Below are 25801 nucleotides of genomic sequence, written 5' to 3' on the forward strand. Positions count from 1 at the left end.
AAAAGAAGACTCTTTTGTGTGTGCACTCTTGAATGATTTAAAGTATTGAAAATAAGATAGTTAAAAAATCATTACATTTTTATTCGTGTCATAAGATAAAACAAAGTAGTTGGACACATAATAAAGAGAAAAAACACACAAAAAATATGTCAATAGTGCCAATATATATTGGATAATAGTTGTGAGCTGTCTAGGTAGATTCAAGTCTACAATCAACATTAAATCCACAAATTTGACTCCAAGGTCTGCCTGCGGGAGAGAGATATGATATGAACTGTACAAAAGTTACAATTGCTGCAATTGGTAGTAAAGGGACAATTCTCAATGCAGTTATCAAAAATTGGTATATCAGATTTAGACCTACTAATTGTCTAGGAGGAGAGGAAAAGAGAAGAGTGTGATACGAAAGATGAATCTGCTGTCAGCGTTAGACATGGAGCATGAATGCCCGAAAATTTCTACTACACCGAGTATTCCTCAAAAGTCTCCTATTTGAGTACTGACTCAGCCCAACACTGATTAGCTTCCAAGATCGGTTGGGTTCGGGCGTTTCCAGTGTGGTATGATAGTAGAAAAGATACTGATAACCTTGTGCTCTAGAATCACTGATGAGAGTTCACGAAAAAAAAAATTTGAGTGATGAGAGATAGTAAGGGACCTAGGGAGGAGAGCTAAGAAGGGGGATCTGCTGCCATCGTTAGACAGGGAGAACCCTGAATCAATGGTGAGAGTCCCGAAAGATAGTAAAAGTGAGAAAAACACAGAGACAGGTGGGCTGTGGGATTAGGTACAGGGGAACATTCAATTTTGAAGATAAATTGAAATCTGTGTACAATATGTACTGATCATGGAGTATATATAAGCATACACTCCGTGTGGAGTACACATATAAGCATGCACTCCGTTGAGCAGCATACCAAAAGAAAAAAAAAAAAAATGACAATAATCCTCTCCCAATGAGGAACTGCGATCTGTGTATAAAATTAGCTGTAAGTATCTGGTGAAAATGAGGATATCAGGTACAGATACCAAATAATAGTGAATAAGAGGAGGATTGCGGACCTCATAAGCTTCCAAAGGTACAGTTTTTTTGCAAATGAATAAACAATTATACACACTGTATTAGATGAGATATGGGTATCCAATGATGATCTATGAAGTAGATATACCAAATTAATTAATAAATTGCGAGATATGCAGAAAAAAAAATTTAAAAAATTTGTTGTCACGTTGCTCAACGGAGTGTATGCATATATATGTACCCTATGATCAGCATATTTATTCTGGCCACAGTATTGTTTTTCTTTTTCTGCATATCTCTCAATTTATTAATTAATTTGGTATATCTCCTTCATAGACCATCATTGGATACCCATATCTCATCTAATACAGTGTGTATAAATGTTTATTCATTTGCAAAAAAACTGTACCTTTGGAAGCTTATGAGGTCCGCAATCCTCCTCTTATTCACTATTATTTGGTATCTGTACCTGATATCCTCATTTTCACCAGATACTTACAGCTAATTTTATACACAGATCGCAGTTCCTCATTGGGAGAGGATTGTCAATTTTTTTTTTTTTTTGTACGCTGCTCAACGGAGTGCATGCTTATATGTGTACTCCACACGGAGTGTATGCTTATATATACTCCATGATCAGTACATATTGTACACAGATTTCAATTTATCTTCAAAATTGAATGTTCCCCTGTACCTAATCCCACAGCCCACCTGTCTCTGTGTTTTTCTCACTTTTACTATCTTTCGGGACTCTCACCATTGATTCAGGGTTCTCCCTGTCTAACGATGGCAGCAGATCCCCCTTCTTAGCTCTCCTCCCTAGGTCCCTTACTATCTCTCAAATTTTTTTTTCGTGAACTCTCATCAGTGATTCTAGAGCACAAGGTTATCAGTATCTTTTCTACTATCATACCACACTGGAAACGCCCGAACCCAACCGATCTTGGAAGCTAATCAGTGTTGGGCTGAGTCAGTACTCAAATAGGAGACTTTTGAGGAATACTCGGTGTAGTAGAAATTTTCGGGCATTCATGCTCCATGTCTAACGCTGACAGCAGATTCATCTTTCGTATCACACTCTTCTCTTTTCCTCTCCTCCTAGACAATTAGTAGGTCTAAATCTGATATACCAATTTTTGATAACTGCATTGAGAATTGTCCCTTTACTACCAATTGCAGCAATTGTAACTTTTGTACAGTTCATATCATATCTCTCTCCCGCAGGCAGACCTTGGAGTCAAATTTGTGGATTTAATGTTGATTGTAGACTTGAATCTACCTAGACAGCTCACAACTATTATCCAATATATATTGGCACTATTGACATTTTTTGTGTGTTTTTTCTCTTTATTATGTGTCCAACTACTTTATGTTTTATCTTATGACACGAATAAAAATGTAATGATTTTTTAACTATCTTATTTTCAATACTTTAAATCATTCAAGAGTGCACACACAAAAGAGTCTTCTTTTCTCCTTTTTTGCTAGACGTTTCATTACTGACTCAGGGTGCACCGCCAAATATAACATTTATAGGAAAAGATTGCCTTTTCCTACTTTATTATTGTATCTTGGTAATTACAAATATCCAGTTTTATATTCTCCTGTGCGGTATACCCCCTATATACAATAGGAGAATAGTAGCACAGTTCAGATATGGAAAACAGGAGTGGGAAGAGGAGTGTAAATACACGCAGGCAGAGAGAGGGATACAGAAGTGTCCTCATGGGTGTAGTACGGGTGACCGGCGGTCTCCTGACCGCCGGTCACCTTACCGACGTCGGGATCCCTGCAGCATACCGACATCGGGATCCCTGCAGCATACCGACGCCGGGATCCCGGCGGGGAGGGGCGAGTGCATCAAGCCCCTTGCGGGCTCGCTGCGCTCGCCACGCTGCGGGCTCGGTGGCGACCTGCGGTCGCCACGGGTTCTATTCCCAATCTATGGGTGTCGTGGACACCCACGAGTGGAAATAGTCCCTGTTGGTCGGCATGCCGACCATCGGGATAGTGAGCCGTCGGGCTCACGGAGGAGGTCATGTGACTGTCGGTCAGCCGACCGGCGGTCACATGACTACCACCCGTCCTCATAAGCACAGTCTCAATATAGTAGTGACAAGGGAGAGCTTGAAAAAGAATGTGATGTAGTAGCGCGATACTTGTAAAAGAAAGGGTTAAATTGGACAGCAATGTTTACACTTTTTTTTTCTCCAAAAAAAGTGTAAACATTGCTGTCCGATTTAATCCTTTCTTTCTCTATCGTCCTAGTGGATGCTGGGGTTCCTGAAAGGACCATGGGGAATAGCGGCTCCGCAGGAGACAGGGCACAAAAAGTAAAGCTTTCCGATCAGGTGGTGTGCACTGGCTCCTCCCCCTATGACCCTCCTCCAAGCCTCAGTTAGATTTTTGTGCCCGGCCGAGAAGGGTGCAATCTAGGTGGCTCTCCTAAAGAGCTGCTTAGAGAAAGTTTAGCTTAGGTTTTTTATTTTACAGTGAGTCCTGCTGGCAACAGGATCACGGCAACGAGGGACTTAGGGGAGAAGAAGTGAACTCACCTGCGTGCAGGATGGATTGGCTTCTTGGCTACTGGACATCAGCTCCAGAGGGACGATCACAGGTACAGCCTGGATGGTCACCGGAGCCTCGCCGCCGGCCCCCTTGCAGATGCTGAAACATGAAGAGGTCCAGAATCGGCGGCAGAAGACTCCTCAGTCTTCTAAAGGTAGCGCACAGCACTGCAGCTGTGCGCCATTTTCCTCTCAGCACACTTCACACGGCAGTCACTGAGGGTGCAGGGCGCTGGGAGGGGAGCGCCCTGGGAGGCAAATGAAAATCTATTTGGCTAAAAAATACCTCACATATAGCCTCCGGGGGCTATATGGAGATATTTAACCCCTGCCAGAATACACTAAAGAGCGGGAGACGAGCCAGCCGAAAAAGGGGCGGGGCCTATCTCCTCAGCACACAGCGCCATTTTCCTTGCACAGCTCCGCTGGTCAGGACGGCTCCCAGGTCTCTCCCCTGCACTGCACTACAGAAACAGGGTAAAACAAGAGAGGGGGGGCAAAATAGTGGCAAAAATTATATTATAAAAGCAGCTATACAGGGAGCACTTATTATAAGGCTATCCCTGTCATATATAGCGCTTTTGGTGTGTGCTGGCAAACTCTCCCTCTGTCTCCCCAAAGGGCTAGTGGGGTCCTGTCTTCGTTAAGAGCATTCCCTGTGTGTCTGCTGTGTGTCGGTACGTGTGTGTCGACATGTATGAGGACGATATTGGTGTGGAGGCGGAGCAATTGCCAAATATGGGGATGTCACCTCCTAGGGGGTCGACACCAGAATGGATGCCTTTATTTATGGAATTACGGGATAGTGTCAACACGCTAAAGCAGTCGTTTGACGACATGAGACGGCCGGACAATCAGTTAGTGCCTGTCCAGGCGCCTCAAACACCGTCAGGGGCTGTAAAACGCCCTTTGCCTCAGTCGGTCGACACAGACCCAGACACAGGCACTGATTCCAGTGGCGACGGTGACGAATCAACCGTATTTTCCAGTAGGGCCACACGTTATATGATTTTGGCAATGAAGGAGGCGTTACATTTAGCTGATACTACAGGTACCACAAAACAGGGTATTATGTGGGGTGTGAAAAAACTACCTATAGTTTTTCCTGAATCAGAAGAACTAAATGATGTATGTGATGAAGCGTGGGTTGCCCCCGATAAAAAGATGCTAATTTCAAAGAAGTTATTAGCTTTATACCCTTTCCCGTCAGAGGTTAGGGCGCGCTGGGAAACACCTCCTAGGGTGGACAAGGCGCTCACACGCTTATCTAAACAAGTGGCGTTACCCTCTCCTGAGACGGCCGCACTTAAAGATCCAGCAGATAGGAGGATGGAAAATATCCAAAAAAGTATATACACACATACAGGTGTTATACTACGACCAGCTATAGCGACAGCCTGGATGTGCAGTGCTGGAGTAGCTTGGTCAGAGTCCCTGATTGAAAATATTGATACCCTGGATAGGGACAATGTTTTACTGTCTTTAGAGCAAATAAAGGATGCATTTCTTTATATGCGTGATGCACAGAGGGATATCTGCACACTGGCATCACGGGTAAGTGCTATGTCCATTTCGGCCAGAAGAAGTTTATGGACGCGACAGTGGTCAGGCGATGCGGACTCAAAACGGCATATGGAAGTTTTGCCGTATAAAGGGGAGGAGTTATTTGGAGTCGGTCTATCAGATTTGGTGGCCACGGCTACAGCCGGGAAATCCACCTTTTTACCTCAAGCTACTCCCCAACAGAAAAAGACACCGACTTTTCAACCGCAGCCCTTTCGTTCCTTTAAAAACAAGAGAGCAAAGGGATATTCATATCTGCCACGAGGCAGAGGAAGGGGGAAGAGACACCAACAGGCAGCTCCTTCCCAGGAACAGAAGCCCTCCCCCGCTTCTACAAAAGCCTCAGCATGACGCTGGGGCTTCTCAAGCGGACTCGGGGGCGGTGGGCGGTCGTCTCAAGAATTTCAGCGCGCAGTGGGCTCACTCGCAGGTAGATCCCTGGATCCTGCAGATAATATCTCAGGGGTACAGGTTGGAACTAGAGACAGATCCGCCTCGCCGTTTCCTGAAGTCTGCTTTACCAACGCCCCCCTCCGAAAGGGAGACGGTTTTGGAAGCCATTCACAAGCTGTACTCTCAGCAGGTGATAGTCAAGGTACCTCTTCTACAACAGGGAAAGGGGTATTATTCCACTCTATTTGTGGTACCGAAGCCGGACGGCTCGGTAAGACCTATTCTAAATCTGAAGTCTTTGAACCTGTACATAAAGAAGTTCAAGTTCAAAATGGAGTCACTCAGAGCAGTGATAGCGAACCTGGAAGAAGGGGACTTTATGGTGTCCTTGGACATCAAGGATGCGTACCTCCACGTTCCAATTTACCCCTCACACCAGGGGTACCTCAGGTTCGTTGTACAAAACTGTCACTATCAGTTTCAGACGCTGCCGTTCGGATTGTCCACGGCACCTCGGGTCTTTACAAAGGTAATGGCCGAGATGATGATTCTTCTTCGAAGAAAAGGCGTATTAATTATCCCATACTTGGACGATCTCCTAATAAGGGCAAGGTCCAGAGAACAGCTAGAGAGGGGATTAGCACTGTCTCAAGAAGTGCTAAAACAGCACGGCTGGATTCTGAATATTCCAAAATCCCAGTTAATGCCGACAACTCGTCTGCTGTTCCTAGGGATGATTCTGGACACGGTTCAGAAAAAGGTTTTTCTCCCGGAGGAAAAAGCCAAGGAGTTATCCGAGCTTGTCAGGAACCTCCTAAAACCAGGAAAGGTGTCTGTACATCAATGCACAAGAGTCCTGGGAAAAATGGTGGCTTCTTACGAAGCAATTCCATTCGGCAGATTCCATGCACGAATTTTCCAGAGGGATCTGTTGGACAAATGGTCAGGGTCGCATCTTCAGATGCACCAGCGGATAACCCTGTCTCCAAGGACAAGGGTATCTCTTCTGTGGTGGTTGCAGAGTGCTCATCTATTGGAGGGCCGCAGATTCGGCATACAGGATTGGATCCTGGTGACCACGGACGCCAGCCTGAGAGGCTGGGGAGCAGTCACACAAGGAAGAAACTTCCAGGGAGTGTGGACGAGCCTGGAAACGTCTCTTCACATAAACATTCTGGAACTAAGAGCAATCTACAATGCTCTAAGCCAGGCAGAACCTCTGCTTCAAGGAAAACCGGTGTTGATCCAGTCGGACAACATCACGGCAGTCGCCCATGTAAACAGACAGGGCGGCACAAGAAGCAGGAGTGCAATGGCAGAAGCTGCAAGGATTCTTCGCTGGGCAGAGAATCATGTGATAGCACTGTCAGCAGTGTTCATCCCGGGAGTGGACAACTGGGAAGCAGACTTCCTCAGCAGACACGACCTTCACCCGGGAGAGTGGGGACTTCATCCAGAAGTCTTCCACATGCTGGTAACCCGTTGGGAAAGACCAATGGTGGACATGATGGCGTCTCGCCTCAACAAAAAACTGGACAGGTATTGCGCCAGGTCAAGAGATCCGCAGGCAATAGCTGTGGACGCGCTGGTAACGCCTTGGGTGTACCAGTCGGTGTATGTGTTTCCTCCTCTGCCTCTCATACCAAAGGTATTGAGAATCATACGGCAAAGCGGAGTAAGAACGATACTAGTGGCTCCGGATTGGCCAAGAAGGTCTTGGTACCCGGAACTTCAAGAGATGATCACGGAAGATCCGTGGCCTCTACCTCTAAGGAGGGACTTGCTTCAGCAGGGTCCCTGTCTGTTTCAAGACTTACCGCGGCTGCGTTTGACGGCATGGCGGTTGAACGCCGGATCCTAAAGGAAAAAGGCATGCCGGAAGAAGTCATTCCTACTTTGATTAAAGCAAGGAAGGAAGTAACCGTGCAACACTATCACCGCATTTGGCGAAGATATGTTGCGTGGTGCGAGGATCGGAGTGCTCCAACGGAGGAATTTCAACTGGGTCGATTCCTACATTTCCTGCAATCAGGATTGTCTATGGGTCTCAAATTGGGATCTATTAAGGTTCAAATTTCGGCCCTGTCGATTTTCTTTCAAAAAGAATTGGCTTCAGTTCCTGAAGTCCAGACTTTTGTTAAGGGAGTGCTGCATATACAGCCTCCTGTGGTGCCTCCAGTGGCACCATGGGATCTCAATGTGGTTTTGGAATTTCTAAAATCTCATTGGTTTGAACCACTAAAGAAGGTGGATTTAAAATATCTCACATGGAAAGTGACCATGTTACTAGCCCTGGCTTCGGCCAGGAGAGTGTCAGAACTGGCAGCTTTATCTTACAAAAGCCCATATCTGATTTTCCATTCGGACAGGGCAGAACTGCGGACTCGTCCGCATTTTCTCCCTAAGGTGGTGTCAGCATTTCATCTGAACCAGCCTATTGTAGTGCCTGCGGCTACAAGTGACTTGGAGGACTCCAAGTTACTGGACGTTGTCAGAGCATTAAAAATATATATTGCAAGGACAGCTGGAGTCAGAAAATCTGACTCGTTGTTTATATTGTATGCACCCAACAAGATGGGTGCTCCTGCGTCTAAGCAGACGATTGCTTGTTGGATCTGTAGCACAATCCAACTTGCACATTCTGTGGCAGGCCTGCCACAGCCTAAATCTGTAAAGGCCCACTCCACAAGGAAGGTGGGCTCATCTTGGGCGGCTGCCCGAGGGGTCTCGGCATTACAACTTTGCCGAGCAGCTACGTGGTCAGGGGAGAACACGTTTGTAAAATTTTACAAATTTGATACTCTGGCTAAGGAGGACCTGGAGTTCTCTCATTCGGTGCTGCAGAGTCATCCGCACTCTCCCGCCCGTTTGGGAGCTTTGGTATAATCCCCATGGTCCTTTCAGGAACCCAAGCATCCACTAGGACGATAGAGAAAATAAGAATTTACTTACCGATAATTCTATTTCTCGGAGTCCGTAGTGGATGCTGGGCGCCCATCCCAAGTGCGGATTATCTGCAATAATTGTACATAGTTATTGTTAACTAATTCGGGTTATTGTTTAGGAAGCCATCTTTCAGAGGCTCCTCTGTTATCATACTGTTAACTGGGTTTGATCACAAGTTGTACGGTGTGATTGGTGTGGCTGGTATGAGTCTTACCCGGGATTCAAAATTCCTCCCTTATTGTGTACGCTCGTCCGGGCACAGTACCTAACTGAGGCTTGGAGGAGGGTCATAGGGGGAGGAGCCAGTGCACACCACCTGATCGGAAAGCTTTACTTTTTGTGCCCTGTCTCCTGCGGAGCCGCTATTCCCCATGGTCCTTTCAGGAACCCCAGCATCCACTACGGACTCCGAGAAATAGAATTATCGGTAAGTAAATTCTTATTTTTACACGTATCACGTTACTACAACACATTCATTTTCAAGCTCTCCCTTGTCACTACTATATTTACATTTTTAAACGTAGCTGCTATGCACATATATCTTACGGCTAGCCAGGAGTGTCACACATATCTTACAGTCTCAATATGTCACACAGAGCCTGAGCGGTGCAGTGTCGTTTTCACCTGAATGTGCATCTTCGTCACAGACGGATACGACAAAACAGCTCTGTGAGACTGCTGAGTAATAGGATATGCAACACTTGTATATCTGTGTGCAACCGAGTCTATGGGCCTAATTCAGACCTGATCGCTGGGCAGCCAATTCTGTAACCCTGCGATCAGATAGTCACCGCCTACAGGGGGGGGGGGGGGGGGGGTGGGTTAGTGTATTTTATCTGTGCAAGTGTGCGAACGCATGTGTAGCAGAGCTGCACACGCCGATTTTGTGCAGTCTCTGCAGCCCAGGACTTACTTAGCCGCTGCGATCACTTCAGCCTGACCGGGACCGACACTGACGTCAAACACCCTACCTTCCAACACTTGGAAACGCCTGCGTTTTTCCAGATACTCCCTGAAAACGGTCACCTTGTGATCGCCCGCGGGTTCACTTTTTTCGCACCATCCACTCGCTATGCACCGATCCCGGTTTCTGCGGTCCGTCGCACCTGCGCACTGCAGTGCCTACGCATGCGCAGTTCAGACCTGATCGCAGGCTGTGAGAAAACGCTGCCTAGCGATCAGGTCTGAATTACCCTCTATATACGAAGCACAACAGACCAGGCGTGAAAATAAGATGCTGCATTGTAGCACGTCATATACAGATCCTACGCAGGCACCGATCGGTAAGCATCAGAGTACGTCTCTGAATTAGGCCTGCAGTCACACACAGATATTTAAAGTGTCACATATCAAATTAATTAGTGTAATGTGAAGTGGTTTTATACCCCTTATGTACCATAATCCCAGGTCCAGCCCGGGAACTAAATAAAGAGTTTGAAGCAGCTTGAAACCCGCTTGGAGAGGACATAATCTCCAAGTGCCACAGAGCAGTCTCTTAATAGGGTGTTAACTGGACATCTGGTTATTTTTTGGGGACCCTTTTCCCAAGTTAACCTTGCAATATTCCAGGTTGAAGCGGTGGTGTGTGAAAAGGGTATGTCACATCGTACTGCCACTATAATGGACAGTCACATGAAATAGAAGCAGAAAAGATGATTGGCGTAAGAGTCGCACAAGACCTGGCGTGCCGAGTAGGGATGTTTGGCGCGACTGCAGCAATAGTGTATGGGGACACATCTGTACTTACAGAATAGAACAAAAGACGACCAGGTTAATGCAGCACATAGACTGGAGAAGCATATGGATAAATGCAGGCAGGTAAAGGGACAGAACACAGGGCAGGTGAGACAGGTAGAATGCAGGACGTAAGCAGCTATGAATACAGTACTGAGAATATAAACAACAGACGGAACATAGGAGGGAAAGGCACAAACACTGCGCAGGTCGGGATAAAGAACAAAGGTATGTAGATTAAGGCAGAGGTATAGAAGATATTGCACAATGCTTCACTATAGTGACATACTGTTTTAAGGGTATTATCATTGCAGACTATGTGGCATTATAAAGGGAATTCTGCTGTGTAATCTTTAGGTAGTTTAGAAGTAATGTGCTAGTAAAGCTGGAAAGAGTTTGATTTTATTTTCCAGGGTATAATCATTTGACGAAGGAAAGCATTTTGACAAGGTATGATGACTTTCTATAGGTGGTAAGGCCTAAATATAGGTACTGGAGTAAAAGCCATTAGCTTTGATGACTAGTGATGTCAGGGTGGGCAGGAAGTCTTTGCAGTGCATTTATACAAGAATACATTCTGATAGACAGGACAGCCAGTGGCTGTAAAGGCTTAGGAACATGTATAATGGATGTGGAGAAGAGGACGGTCACAAGACAAGAAACGGAGAAGTAGAAAAAGGCTACACATAGGTGTGACCTCACACAGTATTGCCACAGGATTGCGTAGTCTTTTTTGGTCAAATGTGTGCCTTAGTTGTGATCAGATGCGACAGAACCGCTTAAGGAGGCTGCACTGAGTATTTTGCTATGGGACACCTGCACATCTGTGAACGCATGAGTCTGTAATAAGCAATACACAGAAATACTGTAGAAGAGGGATACACAGAAGGCAGGGAGCACATACAGCATATACAGAAATGGTGAATGTATGTAAATCTCCATTCAAGGTGTGTAGGGGGTTTGTTACTTAGGAGACTGTAAGAAAAACATCTTAAAACAAGTAGAAAGAAGAAAATACAAACCACAGTGCTGCTATAAGTATTTAACCAGGAACTGATGGCAGGCACATGGACTCTTGCTGATCTACACCACAGCTATTTACTATAGTGAGTGCTGTGCATCTGCAATACCCTACATGACTCTCACATAAACCTTGGTGCTAAACACGTCATTATTTGCAGCTGGACAGGGTCTATTCTCAGCATGTATTCACTAGTCAACACCACGAGGGCCGGCTTCTCCACTGGACCTCCCCCACCACTTCCTATTCCACAGTGATGGTGAAACGCTGTCCTGCTCTTATGAAGGCAGGGATGGGACAGACCGTGTTCTTGTGCCAGACATTATTTAGCTCAGTCATGCACAGATTATATATATATATATATATATATATATATATATATATATATATATATATATATATATATATATATATATATAGTTCCCAAATGCAGGGTTACTTGTACTCGGATCACGCCAGTGTCCGAGGGAACGGCCATTCAGGAATAAAGATCAGCATGTGGTGCGAAACATCCAGGATAGACAAGGGGAAACAAAGGGAACGGTCTTTGCAGGTCTTGCCAGGAGGTTAATACTGATGTTAAACATATGAAACAGAATATTCCGAGGGTCAATTGCAATAAACCTCTTAATAAATAACAAGTTAGTTTGCCCTTAGCTACACAGATGAAAGAACGTTACCTTGTGTTGTTGCAGTAGTAGGAACTACAGGAGGAGGCTTAGTAGTAGGGATGGTCTTAGAGGATGTGGGAGATGTGGGGGATGCGGTGGGAGTAGTGGCATTGGCCTTTGCTGTGGTGGGAGCCACCGTGGTTGCATTGGTCTCTGTGCCATTTTTGGATGTAGCTGTAGTGGGAACTGTGACATCTGTACCTAGAAAACAAACAATCATAGTATTATTATTATTATCCTTTATTTATATGGCGCCACATAGGATCCGCAGCGCCTAATTACAGAGTAAATAAACAAATAAGCAAAACATGAAAACAGTGACTGACAATTCAATATAGGACAAGTACAGGGTAGGGAGGCCAATCCCGGGCCATTTTTTGCAATCCTTTGTAATAGGATTGAAAAATGGTCAATCCCGGGATTCCCGGGAATTGGCTTTTTCCTATGTGGCAACCCCCTCGCCCACATAACAGGCACAGTGCTCTCCATCCAGCCATGGTGCCCGGGGCAGGCTGCACGATGCAGTGGTGGTGTAACTACTAGCTGCGCAGTGTGAGCATGTGGCTGGGAGGCTGCAGTGCGGTCCTCACTCCATTACTACCTGCTGATGTATACACAGTAGACGGGTGGCAGGGTGCGCGGTGGATGCCGGGGATCCTGCACCTCTCAGTGACAATAGCAGGGGCACCCCGCCGGGATTCTCTCCCCCGGCGGCGGACAACAGCGGGTGATGGCACAGCGTGACCTCTCGCTGCATATAACGCTGTGCTGGGGAGCCGGAAGCCGTGCAGCGTCTGTGCGTCCTGAGGACGCTCAACGCTGATCTCTCAATCCCTGGGATTGGAGCTTCCAATCCCGGGATTGAATCCTGGAATTTTTGTTCCTAGATCCCGGGTTTGGCCTCCCTAGTACAGGGTACATAAACATAACTGCATCAGTAAACAGCACTGAAATAAGTATCAGGGGCGGCAGAAAACCAAGGGATTTGGTGCCATCAAAGAGAGTATTGAAAAGAAGAAAGGTTACGTAAGAGAAGTAAAGGCACACGAGGGAAGAGGGCCCCTACGCCGGGATCCCGATCATGCCGCTACAGCTATTCCCATTCCTGGGTGTCCACGACACCCATGGAGTGGGAATAGTACCTGTGGCGTGCATTTCACTCGGTCCCTGCCGGCATTCTGGTGGTCGGGATCCCGGCGTCAGTATTCTGACCGCCGGGATCCCGTACCCAACCCACTTGTACACCCTAATACCACTTTGCATTTCAACGGCTATTCTTCATCTCTCTAGGCACATATATACATATATACACACAGTTCACAAAAATGCAATGATCACTATGACAATACAAGAGGACCCTGCAGCACCCCACCAAGTAACAATGAAAAAGAAGAGACAAAACAATGGGCCACTTTACTGTCTGCAATCAGATTTCTGCACACGCTAGACCCTACACAGGCCACAGTTATCCTATGCACAAACGCCCAGTTGTGGCTGAGTTACACCCATTCAGCTGCAAGTGGTGATGTGGCTGAGAGGCATACGACAACGCTAAATCTCCTCTAGTTGCACAGACTAGGATGCATGCTTACAGCAAGATCCGTCCTCAGAACAGACTTGCATGTAACTATAAATCAGGCCCAGTTTGTTTAGAAATACTCCATGCATCATCTGTTATGCCTGAAAATAAGGTTTTGAAATTCATACTCTGTCTGACTGGGTCATGTAGGGCCTACCGGGGGGATGTAGTGGTAGGGGCCCATGTTTAGGGGTGTGCCCAGACACCACAGAGTTCCTCTTCAAGTGCATATTACCATATACGAGCTATTTGGAGAAAGCGCTCCATGAGGATTGAGGGAAGACCAGAACGCATGCCAATTGGTGATTTGCCTGACACACAAAACGATATCGTCTGTCTAGAAGCAGACCGTCAAACTCGGTACGGGTCTGCACTAGGGAGCGAAACCACGTCTTTCTGTTTTATATGACAGTTTTACACTATGTTATGCATTTTATTTAATTTTAGAATCTACACAACGTCACCAGAATGCTGATGTGGGCTATTCCAAAGGTTCTTTTGTAGTTAAACGCCCGAGATCTGTTGTGGTAACCATTTCTGTCTATATTCTATTTGAGTGTTGGTGAAACTCATACCACTAGATTTCAGGCTGCTATTGGCGCATGAGTGTGTGATCATATTTTTCCATTAGACACCACAGAGGCTTGGCTAACCTTTAGAGTGCATGGTCAGGGCCCCTTGGTAAATATATATATATTGTAGTAAATACAGCTAGTGCATGTATGATAATGTACCAGATTAAGAACAGCAATGCACTGTAGAAAATACAGCATAGTCCTGTGCCGTATAAGGTAACATGCAGGGGTTTAAGTGAGCCAGAATGGGGCGGAACTGTGTTCCGTCAGTTCCATTTGGAGATGGAATGCAGTCCCGCCTCGCCTAACCCGATGTGTGCCCAGCGCCGCAGTGAGATGCCGGTTGCCCGCTGAGATTGTGTTACTAGTGGGCGCCCAGCTTCCCCTCCACAGCGGCAGCCGGTAGCAAGAGCTCACTACCGGGCTCCGGTTTCCGGCTCTGGTAGTGTGCGGTGCCATGGGAGAGACGTCATGACATCTCTCCCATAGTTCTGAGGAGCGGGCGCCTGACGGAGGGCAGCGGTCTGGAAGCAGGATCAGGGCTTGGTAAGTATTGTTTTTGATTTTTATTTTTTTGTTAGTAAGCGGCATCTACAGGGGGCATTACCAGAGGGGGCTAAACCACAGGTGGGGTCTAAACGACTGGGGGTATTACTACAGGTAGAACTACTACATGGGCATTACTAGACAGGGGCATTACCACTGGGGGCATTAATAATGAGGGCATTGTATAGGGGGCACTTCATAAGGGGCATCACTCATGGGGACATAAGGGGCACTACTACTGGGGGCATTGCATAAGGAGCACCACTACTATGGGCTCTACATAAGGGGCACTACCACTGTGGGCACTAGCACTACAGTGGATATTGCATAAGGGGCACTACTACTGTGGGTATTGTATAAGGGGCACTACAGCTGTGGGCATTATGTGCATTAAGGGCGCTACTACTATGGGCATTGTGTATAAGGGACACCAATGTGTGTCATAACATGAATAAGGGACGCTAATATGCAGTGTAATATGAATAAGATTGTGCGGCATAAATTTAATTGGGGATACTTCTGCGTGACCACGCCCCCTTCTTTGAGACCACACCCCTTGGGGGGGGGGGGGGCACGCTCAATCCCTTTATTACATGGGCGCCGGGGAGGGGGGTGAGTTCCACCACCTTTCTAGGCCAGTCCAACATTGCTCAAACTTTCCCCTGAGGTATGACTGGACACAAGAGGCAGAAGGAGTAAGAGGAAAGGAGAGCAGAGGCTGCAGAATTAGGAGGAGCAGCAGGCTTGGATAAAGAGATCCATGTTAAGGCCATGTGCATAGGCTAGGAGACTGGATGAAAGTCTGATGGAGCATGAGAGGGCATTCTGAGGCTGGAAGAGGTCCGGGAACATATAATTGGGCAGATGCCGGTCAGGGCTACACACATATCACCATCTTTGGTCATCTGTTGCAGATGACACCGCCAGAACTGTAGCGCCCAGCACTTAACATTGGAGCAGCTGCTTAATGCAGCTAATTCCCTGCAAATAACTGAACAGCTCCTATGCAGTTTAGACGGGAGCTACAAGCAATTGAACCAACCTCTAAGAGCGGTATGGGTTAGGAGTAGTACAATATATATACCCACCCTGTCTACCACAAGTCACAAGAAACCAATAAAAACTACCAGACGTACCCCAGCAATCATATGACAGCAATTCAAAAATACAATTAAAAACAATCCATGTCACATTCTCTTAATAGCATTCATACATCTCTCAGCAGTTACACAGATTAATAAGGAAAACCAGTCAGTCTGATTTTTCTGGACAGTCTTGGATTATTATTATTATTATTATTATTATATAGAACTGCAAGAATCATAAACTATATCCTAGAGCAGGCCTGATCAACCTGTGTCTCTCCAGCTGTTGTGAAACTACAAGTCCCAGCATGTCCTGCCACAGTTTTGCTATAAGGGGATGCTAAAACTGTGGCAAGGCATGCTGGGATGCATTGGTGTAACTACCGAGGATGCAGAGGGTGCAGCTGCTATGGGGCCTGAGAAGCTTCCAGGGCCAGCAGCTCCCCTTGTGCCCAGTCAACTCTAAGGGCCGTGGTCCCGTGGATACCCCTTTTCGAAAAACTGCCGCAGGTGACCGCCAGGAGTAGCGGATGCAGTCCACGATCCCCGACATCGGCTGCTGGTTTTAAGCCCCATCCCCTTGCGATAAAATGCCATGATTCGCGGTCAGTGGGGAGGGGTCTGGGCCAATAAGACGTAATACTAAAGGAATTATGTCTTATTGGCTCCGCCACCTCCCAGAGGACCCGTGAATCACAGCATTTTACCGTGAGCGGCGGTGCATAAAAACAGCAGCTTGTCATGCAACTGGTGCATGGTGTCAGAAGTGGGGATGGGGTGTGTGTTTGTGACGGTGTGTGTGTGTGATGAATGTGTGACATATATATGTATGCGTAAGTGTGTGTGTGTGTGTGTTTTATGGAACCCCCCACCATCAAATCCCTGCCCAGTCCCACAGCGGCCGTTCCTTCCATGCCGGAGCTGTGGTAGTTCTACTACAGGGAGCCATGGGTCAGGGAAGAGGGCTGCCCTTCGTCTGCTCTCATCCTCTGCTTCCCGGCCGCTCCTGGACACCTGCTCGGGCAGACGCCAACTCTGCACTGCTGGCAGATTACATGACGAGACTGTCCATGGAGGATGCTGATGCAGGGTTTGTTTGTTTTTGTTTTTTTTCTCGGGTGCTCACCATGGTAGACCAGGCTGCACTATGGAGTTGCAGTATGTATCCGATGCTTCTCTGTCCCTACTCCCTGCTGCCTCTCTCTGTTACTACTGTTTGTTCTGGCTGCCTCTGTCCCTACTGCCTATGTCCCCTACTGTGTACAGTATGTCTCTACTACCCCTCTCTCTGTCCCTACGCCCCTGCTGCCCCTTTCTCTCTGTCCCTACGACCCTGCTGCCCCTCTCTCTCCCTGTCCCTACGTCCCTGCTGCCCCTTTCTCTCTGTCCCTACGACCCTGCTGCCCCTCTCTCTGTCCCTACTGCTTCTTTTTCTCTGTCCCTACGTCCCTGCTGCCCCTCTCTCTCTGTCCCTACGTCCCTGCTGCCCCTCTCGCTCTGTCCCTACTGCCCCTCTCGCTCTGTCCCTACGTCCCTGCTGCCCCTCTCGCTCTGTCCCTACGTCCCTGCTGCCCCTCTCGCTCTGTCCCTACGTCCCTGCTGCCCCTCTCGCTCTGTCCCTACGTCCCTGCTGCCCCTCTCGCTCTGCCCCTACGTCCCTGCTGCCCCTCTCGCTCTGCCCCTACGTCCCTGCTGCCCCTCTCGCTCTGTCCCTACGTCCCTGCTGCCCCTCTCGCTCTGCCCCTACGTCCCTGCTGCCCCTCTCGCTCTGCCCCTACGTCCCTGCTGCCCCTCTCGCTCTGCCCCTACGTCCCTGCTGCCCCTCTCGCTCTGCCCCTACGTCCCTGCTGCCTCTCTCGCTCTGCCCCTACGTCCCTGCAGCCTCTCTCGCTCTGCCCCTACGTCCCTGCTGCCTCTCTCGCTCTGCCCCTACGTCCCTGCTGCCTCTCTCGCTCTGCCCCTACGTCCCTGCTGCCTCTCTCGCTCTGCCCCTACGTCCCTGCTGCCTCTCTCGCTCTGCCCCTACGTCCCTGCTGCCTCTCTCGCTCTGCCCCTACGTCCCTGCTGCCTCTCTCGCTCTGCCCCTACTGCTTCTCTCTCTGCCCCTACGTCCCTGCTGCCTCTCGCTCCGCCCCTACGTCCCTGCTGCCTCTCTCTTTGTCATTGCTGTCTCTCGCTCTGTCCCTACGTCCCTGCTGCCTCTCTCTCTGTCCCTGCCTTTCTCGGTCCAAACGTCCCTGCTGACTATCTGTCCCTATGTCCCTGCTGCCTCTCTATCTGTCCCTACATCCCTGCTGCCTCTCATGGTCTGTATGTCCCTGCTGCCTCTCTATCTGTCCCTACATCCCTGCTGCCCCTCTCTCTGTTTCTATGCTCCTGCTGCCTCTTTTCATCCCTAAGTCCCTGCTGCCTGTCTCTGTATGTCTTTGACGACACTCTCTCTGTCTCCATGTTTCTGCTGCCTCTCTCTTTGTCCCTACTGCATCTCCCCAAGTTCCTGCAGTCCCTCTCTGTGTCTCTATGTCCCTGCTGCCTCTTTGTCTCTAGGGTGGAGCTGTACTAAGCCTTGAAAAGTGATAAATAGCACGGTGATAAAGTACCAGCTAATCAGCTCCTAACTGCCATGTTACATGTTGTGTTTTAAAAATGACAGTTATGAGCTGATTGGTTGGTACATTATCTCAGTCCACTTTATCTCCATCCAAGGCTTAGTAAACAGACCACTCAAAGTTCTAGTTACGCCCCTGCTGGGATGTGTGGTTTCACAACAACTGGCCAGGTCTTAGAGCAGAGGTTCTCAAACTCTGTCCTCGGGGGCCCACACAGTGCATGTTTTGCAGGTCTCCTCACAGAATCGCAAGTGAAATAATTAGCTCCACCTGTGGACCTTATAAAATGTGTCAGTGAGTAATTAATACACCTGTGCACCTGCTGGGTTACCTGCAAAACATGCACTGTGTGTGCCCCCGAGGACCGAGTTTGAGAACCTCTGTCTTAGAGCATCTTTAAACTTCTGAAAATAAATAGATAACACCCCCCCCCACCTTTCCTTCACAAACTACAGATTGCATATACATGTGCAGGGTATGCAACCCATAATGCACTGTGCCTGGGGCTCTTATTTTTAATATTTTTTCCTAGAATTTGGAGCCACATGCTTAAAATACACAAGAATAAAAAAAAAAATATATATATAAAAATAAGAATTTACTTACCGATAATTCTATTTCTCGGAGTCCGTAGTGGATGCTGGGGTTCCTGAAAGGACCATGGGGAATAGCGGCTCCGCAGGAGACAGGGCACAAAAAGTAAAGCTTTAGGATCAGGTGGTGTGCACTGGCTCCTCCCCCTATGACCCTCCTCCAAGCCTCAGTTAGGATACTGTGCCCGGACGAGCGTACACAATAAGGAAGGATTTTGAATCCCGGGTAAGACTCATACCAGCCACACCAATCACACTGTACAACCTGTGATCTGAACCCAGTTAACAGTATGATAACAGCGGAGCCTCTGAAAAGATGGCTCACAACAATAATAACCCGATTTTTGTAACTATGTACAAGTATTGCAGATAATCCTCACTTGGGATGGGCGCCCAGCATCCACTACGGACTCCGAGAAATAGAATTATCGGTAAGTAAATTCTTATTTTCTCTATCGTCCTAGTGGATGCTGGGGTTCCTGAAAGGACCATGGGGATTATACCAAAGCTCCGAAACGGGCGGGAGAGTGCGGATGACTCTGCAGCACCGAATGAGAGAACTCCAGGTCCTCCTTAGCCAGGGTATCAAATTTGTAGGATTTTACAAACGTGTTTGCCCCTGACTAAGTAGCCGCTCGGCAAAGTTGTAAAGCCGAGACCCCTCGGGCAGCCGCCCAAGATGAGCCCACCTTCCTTGTGGAATGGGCATTTACATATTTTGGCTGTGGCAGGCCTGCCACAGAATGTGCAAGCTGAATTGTATTACACATCCAACTAGCAATAGTCTGCTTAGAAGCAAGAGCACCCAGTTTGTTGGGTGCATACAGGATAACAGCAAGTCAGTATTCCTGACTCCAGCCGTCCTGGAACCTATATTTTCAGGGCCCTGACAACATCTAGCAACCTGGAGTCCTCCAAGTCCCTAGTAGGCGCAAGGCACCACAATAAGCTGGTTCAGGTGAAACACTGACACCACCTTAGGGAGAGAACTGGGGACGAGTCCGCAGCTCTGCCCTGTCCGAATGGACAAACAGATATGGGCTTTTTTGAGAAAAAAACCACCAATTTGACACTCGCCTGGCCCAGGCCAGGGCCAAGAGCATGGTCACTTTTCATGTGAGATGCTTCAAATCCACAGATTTGACTGGTTTTAAACCAATGTGATTTGAGGAATCCCAGAACTACGTTGAGATCCCACAGTGCCACTGGAGGCACAAAAGGGGGTTGTATATGCAATACTCCCTTGACAAACTTCTGGACTTCAGGAACTGAAGCCAATTCTTTCTGGAAGAAAATCGACAGGGCCGAAATTTGAACCTTAATGGACCCCAATTTGAGGCCCATAGACACTCCTGTTTGCAGGAAATGCAGGAATCGACCGAGTTGAAATTTCTTCGTGGGGCCTTCCTGGCCTCACACCACGCAACATATTTTCGCCACATGTGGTGATAATGTTGTGCGGTCACCTCCTTCCTGGCTTTGACCAGGGTAGGAATGACCTCTTCCGGAATGCCTTTTTCCCTTAGGATCCGGCGTTCCACCGCCATGCCGTCAAACGCAGCTGCGGTAAGTCTTGGAACAGACATGGTACTTGCTGAAGCAAGTCCCTTCTTAGCGGCAGAGGCCATAAGTCCTCTGTGAGCATCTCTTGAAGTTCCGGGTACCAAGTCCTTCTTGGCCAATCCGGAGCCATGAGTATAGTTCTTACTCCTCTACGTCTTATAATTCTCAGTACCTTAGGTATGAGAAGCAGAGGAGGGAACACATACACCGACTGGTACACCCACGGTGTTACCAGAACGTCCACAGCTATTGCCTGAGGGTCTCTTGACCTGGCGCAATACCTGTCCCGTTTTTTGTTCAGACGGGACGCCATCATGTCCACCTTTGGTATTTCCCAACGGTTCACATTTATGTGGAAAAACTTCCCGATGAAGTTTCCACTCTCCCGGGTGGAGGTCGTGCCTGCTGAGGAAGTCTGCTTCCCAGTTTCCATTCCCGGAATGAAACACTGCTGACAGTGCTATCACATGATTTTCCGCCCAGCGAAAAGTCCTTGCAGTTTTTGCCATTGCCCTCCTGCTTCTTGTGCCGCCCTGTCTGTTTACGTGGGCGACTGCCGTGATGTTTTTCCCACTGGATCAATACCGGCTGACCTTGAAGCAGAGGTCTTGCTAAGCTTAGAGCATTATAAAATTACCCTTAGCTCCAGTATATTTATGTGGAGAAAAGTCTCCAGACTTGATCACACTCCCTGGAAATTTTTTCCTTGTGTGACTGCTCCCCAGCCTCTCGGGCTGGCCTCCGTGGTCACCAGCATCCAATCCTGAATGCCGAATCTGCGGCCCTCTAGAAGATGAGCACTCTGTAACCACCACAGGAGAGACACCCTTGTCCTTGGATATAGGGTTATCCGCTGATGCATCTGAAGATGCGATCCGGACCATTTGTCCAGCAGATCCCACTGAAAAGTTCTTGCGTGAAATCTGCCGAATGGAATTGCTTCGTAGGAAGCCACCATTTTTACCAGGACCCTTGTGCAATGATGCACTGACACTTTTCCTGGTTTTAGGAGGTTCCTGACTAGCTCGGATAACTCCCTGGCTTTCTCTTCCGGGAGAAACACCTTTTTCTGGACTGTGTCCAGAATCATCCCTAGGCACAGCAGACGTGTCGTCAGGATCAGCTGCGATTTGGAATATTTAGAATCCTAAGGGGTGTTTCCCACCGCGCCCTAACTTCTGGCGGGAAAAGGTATACCGCCAATAATTTTCTATCGGGGGGAACCCACGCATCATCACACACTTCATTTAATTTATCTGATTCAGGAAAAACTACAGGTAGTTTTTTCACATCCCACATAATACCCTCTTTTGTGGTACTTGTAGTATCAGAAATATGTAACACCTCCTTCATTGCCCTTAACAAGTAACGTGTGGCCCTAAAGGGAAATACGTTTGTTTCTTCACCGTCGACACTGAAATCAGTGTCCGTGTCTGTCGACCGACTGAGGTAAAAGGACGTTTTAACGCCCCTGACGGTGTTTGAGACGCCTGGACAGGTACTAACTTGTTTGCCAGCCGTCTCATGTCGCCAACCGACCTTGCAGCGTGTTGACATTATCACGTAATTCCATAAATAAGCCATCCATTCCGGTGTCGACTCCCTAGAGAGTGACATCACCATTACAGGCAATTTGCTCCGCCTCCTCACCAACATCGTCCTCATACATGTCGACACACACGTACCGACATATAGCACACACACACAGGGAATGCTCTGATAGAGGACAGGACCCCACTAGCCCCTTGGGGAGACAGAGGGAGAGTTTGCCAGCACACACCAAAGCGCTATATTTTACAGGGATAGCCTTATAATAAGTGCTCCCTTATAGCTGCTTTTATAAAATCACAATTTCGCCAAATTTTGCCCCCCCTCTCTTGATTTAACCCTGTTTCTGTAGTGCAGTGCAGGGGAGAGCCTGGGAGCCTTCCTGACCAGCGGAACTGTGTGAGGAAATGGCGCTGTGTGCTGAGGAGATAGGCCCCGCCCCCTTTTCGGCGGGCTCGTCTCCTGCTTAAAAATGGATTCTGGCAGGGGTTAAATATCTCCATATAGCCCCGGAGGCTATATGTGAGGTATTTTTTGCCAAAAAAAGGATTTTCATTGCTGCCCAGGGCGCCCCCCCCCCAGCGCCCTGCACCCTCAGTGACTGCCGTGTGAAGTGTGCTGAGAGCAATGGCGCACAGCTGCAGTGCTGTGCGCTACCTTAAGAAGACTGAGGAGTCTTCTGCCGCCGATTCTGGACCTTCTTCTCTTTTCAGCATCTGCAAGGGGGCCGGCGGCGAGGCTCCGGTGACCATCCAGGCTGTACCTGTGATCGTCCCTCTGGAGCTAATGTCCAGTAGCCAAAGAAGCCAATCCATCCTGCACGCAGGTGAGTTCACTTCTTCTCCCCTAAGTCCCTCGATGCAGTGATCCTGTTGCCAGCAGGACTCACTGTAAAATAAAAAACCTAAGCTAAACTTTTCTAAGCAGCTCTTTAGGAGAGCCACCTAGATTGCACCCTTCTCGGCCGGGCACAAAAACCTAACTGAGGCTTGGAGGAGGGTCATAGGGGGAGGAGCCAGTGCACACCACCTGATCCTAAAGCTTTACTTTTTGTGCCCTGTCTCCTGCGGAGCCGCTATTCCCCATGGTCCTTTCAGGAACCCCAGCATCCACTAGGACGATAGAGAAATACATGTATTTTCTTACATTAAACCAGAAGGATTTAAAAAAAAAAAAAAAAAAGCCAAAGCCTTTTCACATAATCATGGCTGTCTCTACCATGAGGTAAATCTTTGCAGTTGCCTAGGTCACCAATGGCTAGGAGGCTGAATAAGTGACATCACCCATCCAGCAATTTGCAGCGCACCCTCATGAAGAACCAGCTGCCACCATGTCAGTGAGACGCTGGGAGTGTGGTACTTGGTTATGATGTCCCGGCCAGATGCCACATTCCCAGTCTGAGGAGAAGTGAATACCGCAGCTACCTCCTGCCTGCTAACATAAGCAGCAGTGGGGGCTAGGGTAGCAGCTACAGAGCATGGCACGGTGCCATCTACGTACACACTCTCAGACCTTGCGTATCTTTAACACCAACAGTGTGGATTATATTACAGTAAACACTCATCTATGGTTGCCGGTCAGTATGCACAGGAGGATTACTTAACCAATCACTGCCAGGATCCGAAGCAAGCTTGTACCCGCAACTGAATCTGCATTGATATTCTATTTATTTTTTACTTGAAAGTACAGGACCATGAAATACCACAATGCCTCATTTCTCATACCTCATTTCTTATAGGAAGAAATCAGACAGCAGACTTAGGATACCGCCCACAGGATTTGCGGATAAATATCAGCCATGATGCGATTTTGTCCGGTAAAAATGGCTGGATATTGCGATTAATGTCCGATGGTCACCATCACAGTATCCAATTAGGGTCCGATTTTATCGGCCGAAATTGGACCCGCGGTCGCACAAAAACACATGGGATCAGGGATAAGTCTACGATTCCATGTGATATCGTGGCTCCGGCGGCTGCTTATCGGTGATTATGCTTCAGGTGCCAGTTTGATAAGCGCCGGCATCGCACCATAACAAAGGCAGCATCGAGGCTAATAGGATAGCCCCCGGCGGTCCTATTAGCAGCAGTTAAGTACCGTTGCTAATAGGAAACCACCCAATATATGTAACCATTATATATATATTTTTCTATTTATGCCAGAATCTAGAGATGATAAAATTCTTGCACAATAAATGAATAGAATAAAGACTCTCAGATCTGAGGAGTACTTTGCTCCAAATAAATGTGTTCGAGCAGAAGACAATGAAAAGACATGGGATTGGCTGCTGCAAGTTACCTGAACACCAGTTCTCAGAAACAACCCCAACACGTACGTATAATAACTCATGTTACTATAGCAGTCAGTGTTGGTGCAAGATGTTATCGCAGTAACAGAGGAGATTGTGTCTATAAATCCCTTTTATATGTGTAATCTACTGGGAGAAATAAAATGTTTGCAAGGCAGTAAGTAAAATGACCAGTCTAAATAAATCCTCACGCTGCAGAATGCCTGACTAGTTACGGAATAAGGCGCTCAGGTAACATGACAATTATCCTTGTGTGAAAAAAAATAAATCAATGTCAAGCGCGCAGTCACAGAGCAGCTAGTAAAGGGGCAGCAGCCCCCACAAATATCAAAGAACAAGAATACACAATTAATATATGATGGACAGTACAAGGTAAAGAAAAGGCACATTTATTAGTGGGCAGTACGGATGGTATAATGGTTAGCATTACTGCCTCACAGCACTGAGGTCATGGGTTCCATTCCCACCATGGCTCTATCTGTGCGGAGTTTGTATATTCTCCCCGTACTTGCGTGGGTTCTCTCCAGGTACTCCGGTTTCCTCCCACAATCCAAAAATATATTGGTAGGTTAATTGGCTCCCAACAAAAATTATCCCTAGCGTGAATGTGTCAGTGTGTACATGTGGTAGGGAATATAGATTGTAAGCTCCACTGGGGCAGGAACTGATGTGAATGGGCAAATATTCTCTGTGAAGCGCTGCGGAATATGTGTGCGCTATATAAATAACTGGTAATAAATAAATAAATAAAAAACACAATAAAAATGAATAAAATCAGAAGGTATATTGGTATCATGCAATATCAGACAAGCTCCTGTATTAAACAGTGCTTAAATTAGGACTTTCATCTTTGTATGTATAAAGAATCTGATTTTAGCAGCAATATATAATTAATCTATATGTCCAGACAGTCCCCTTAGCATCCGAATTTGCAGCAGTGCGCAATTCCGTGGGCTATGGTCACCCAGCTGGCATTTTTAGTGATTGCATTTGCAAAGCTGTCTGTTTGCGGCTTTGCAAATGCAATCAATACTGTGTGAGGGCCTCGGAGCGAAATCGTAAAACATATAATGATAGCTTCTGAGCAGTGAAACGCGTTGGTGGGCTCATAGTTTACGATGATCTGTCAGACGTTTTCTAAATAACTCATGTGCACCAGAAATGTTTCCCAAACAAATAGAACTGGGATCACTGCTTGCTGAAGGAAAAAAAAAATTGTACCGTACATATTGGAACTTCAGGTCCTGACAATTTTTATTCAGGCAGACTTCCAGCCCCCCCTGCACCTACGACTCCACACCCAGTGTCCCCTACTCAATGTGGCGAGCAGTCATCGGGAAGCCCGGCGGCTAAAGTGAGGAGCAGCCACCTGGGAAATCGTTCAAGACTATCAATATGGGACCGTCAAATAAGGATGGCAAATTATTTTAAACAGTTTACCCACTTGCCTGGCATGATCGCATCAGATGCGACCATACC

General features: G+C 47.5%; 1 protein-coding gene, 1 long non-coding RNA gene and 2 pseudogenes across 2 annotated transcripts in view; 2 read left to right on the forward strand and 2 right to left on the reverse strand.

Annotated features, from left to right (window-relative positions):
* The window catches only part of LOC135000776 (uncharacterized), a 248107-nt gene that overhangs the window by 125556 nt on the left and 96750 nt on the right, over window positions 1-25801 (forward strand). The window lies entirely within an intron of this gene.
* Window positions 1-25801, reverse strand: part of TMEM123 (transmembrane protein 123) — a 124806-nt gene that overhangs the window by 60765 nt on the left and 38240 nt on the right. The window contains exon 2 of the mRNA XM_063951525.1: window positions 11926-12117. Within this exon, the coding sequence (XP_063807595.1) occupies window positions 11926-12117 (192 nt within the window). The remainder of the gene's footprint in view (window positions 1-11925; window positions 12118-25801) is intronic.
* Window positions 456-574, reverse strand: LOC135054413 (5S ribosomal RNA; annotated as a pseudogene).
* LOC135054414 (5S ribosomal RNA) lies at window positions 1921-2039 on the forward strand (annotated as a pseudogene).

The sequence above is a fragment of the Pseudophryne corroboree genome, chromosome 2 (genome assembly GCF_028390025.1).
Source record: "Pseudophryne corroboree isolate aPseCor3 chromosome 2, aPseCor3.hap2, whole genome shotgun sequence".
NCBI lineage: Eukaryota > Metazoa > Chordata > Amphibia > Anura > Myobatrachidae > Pseudophryne > Pseudophryne corroboree.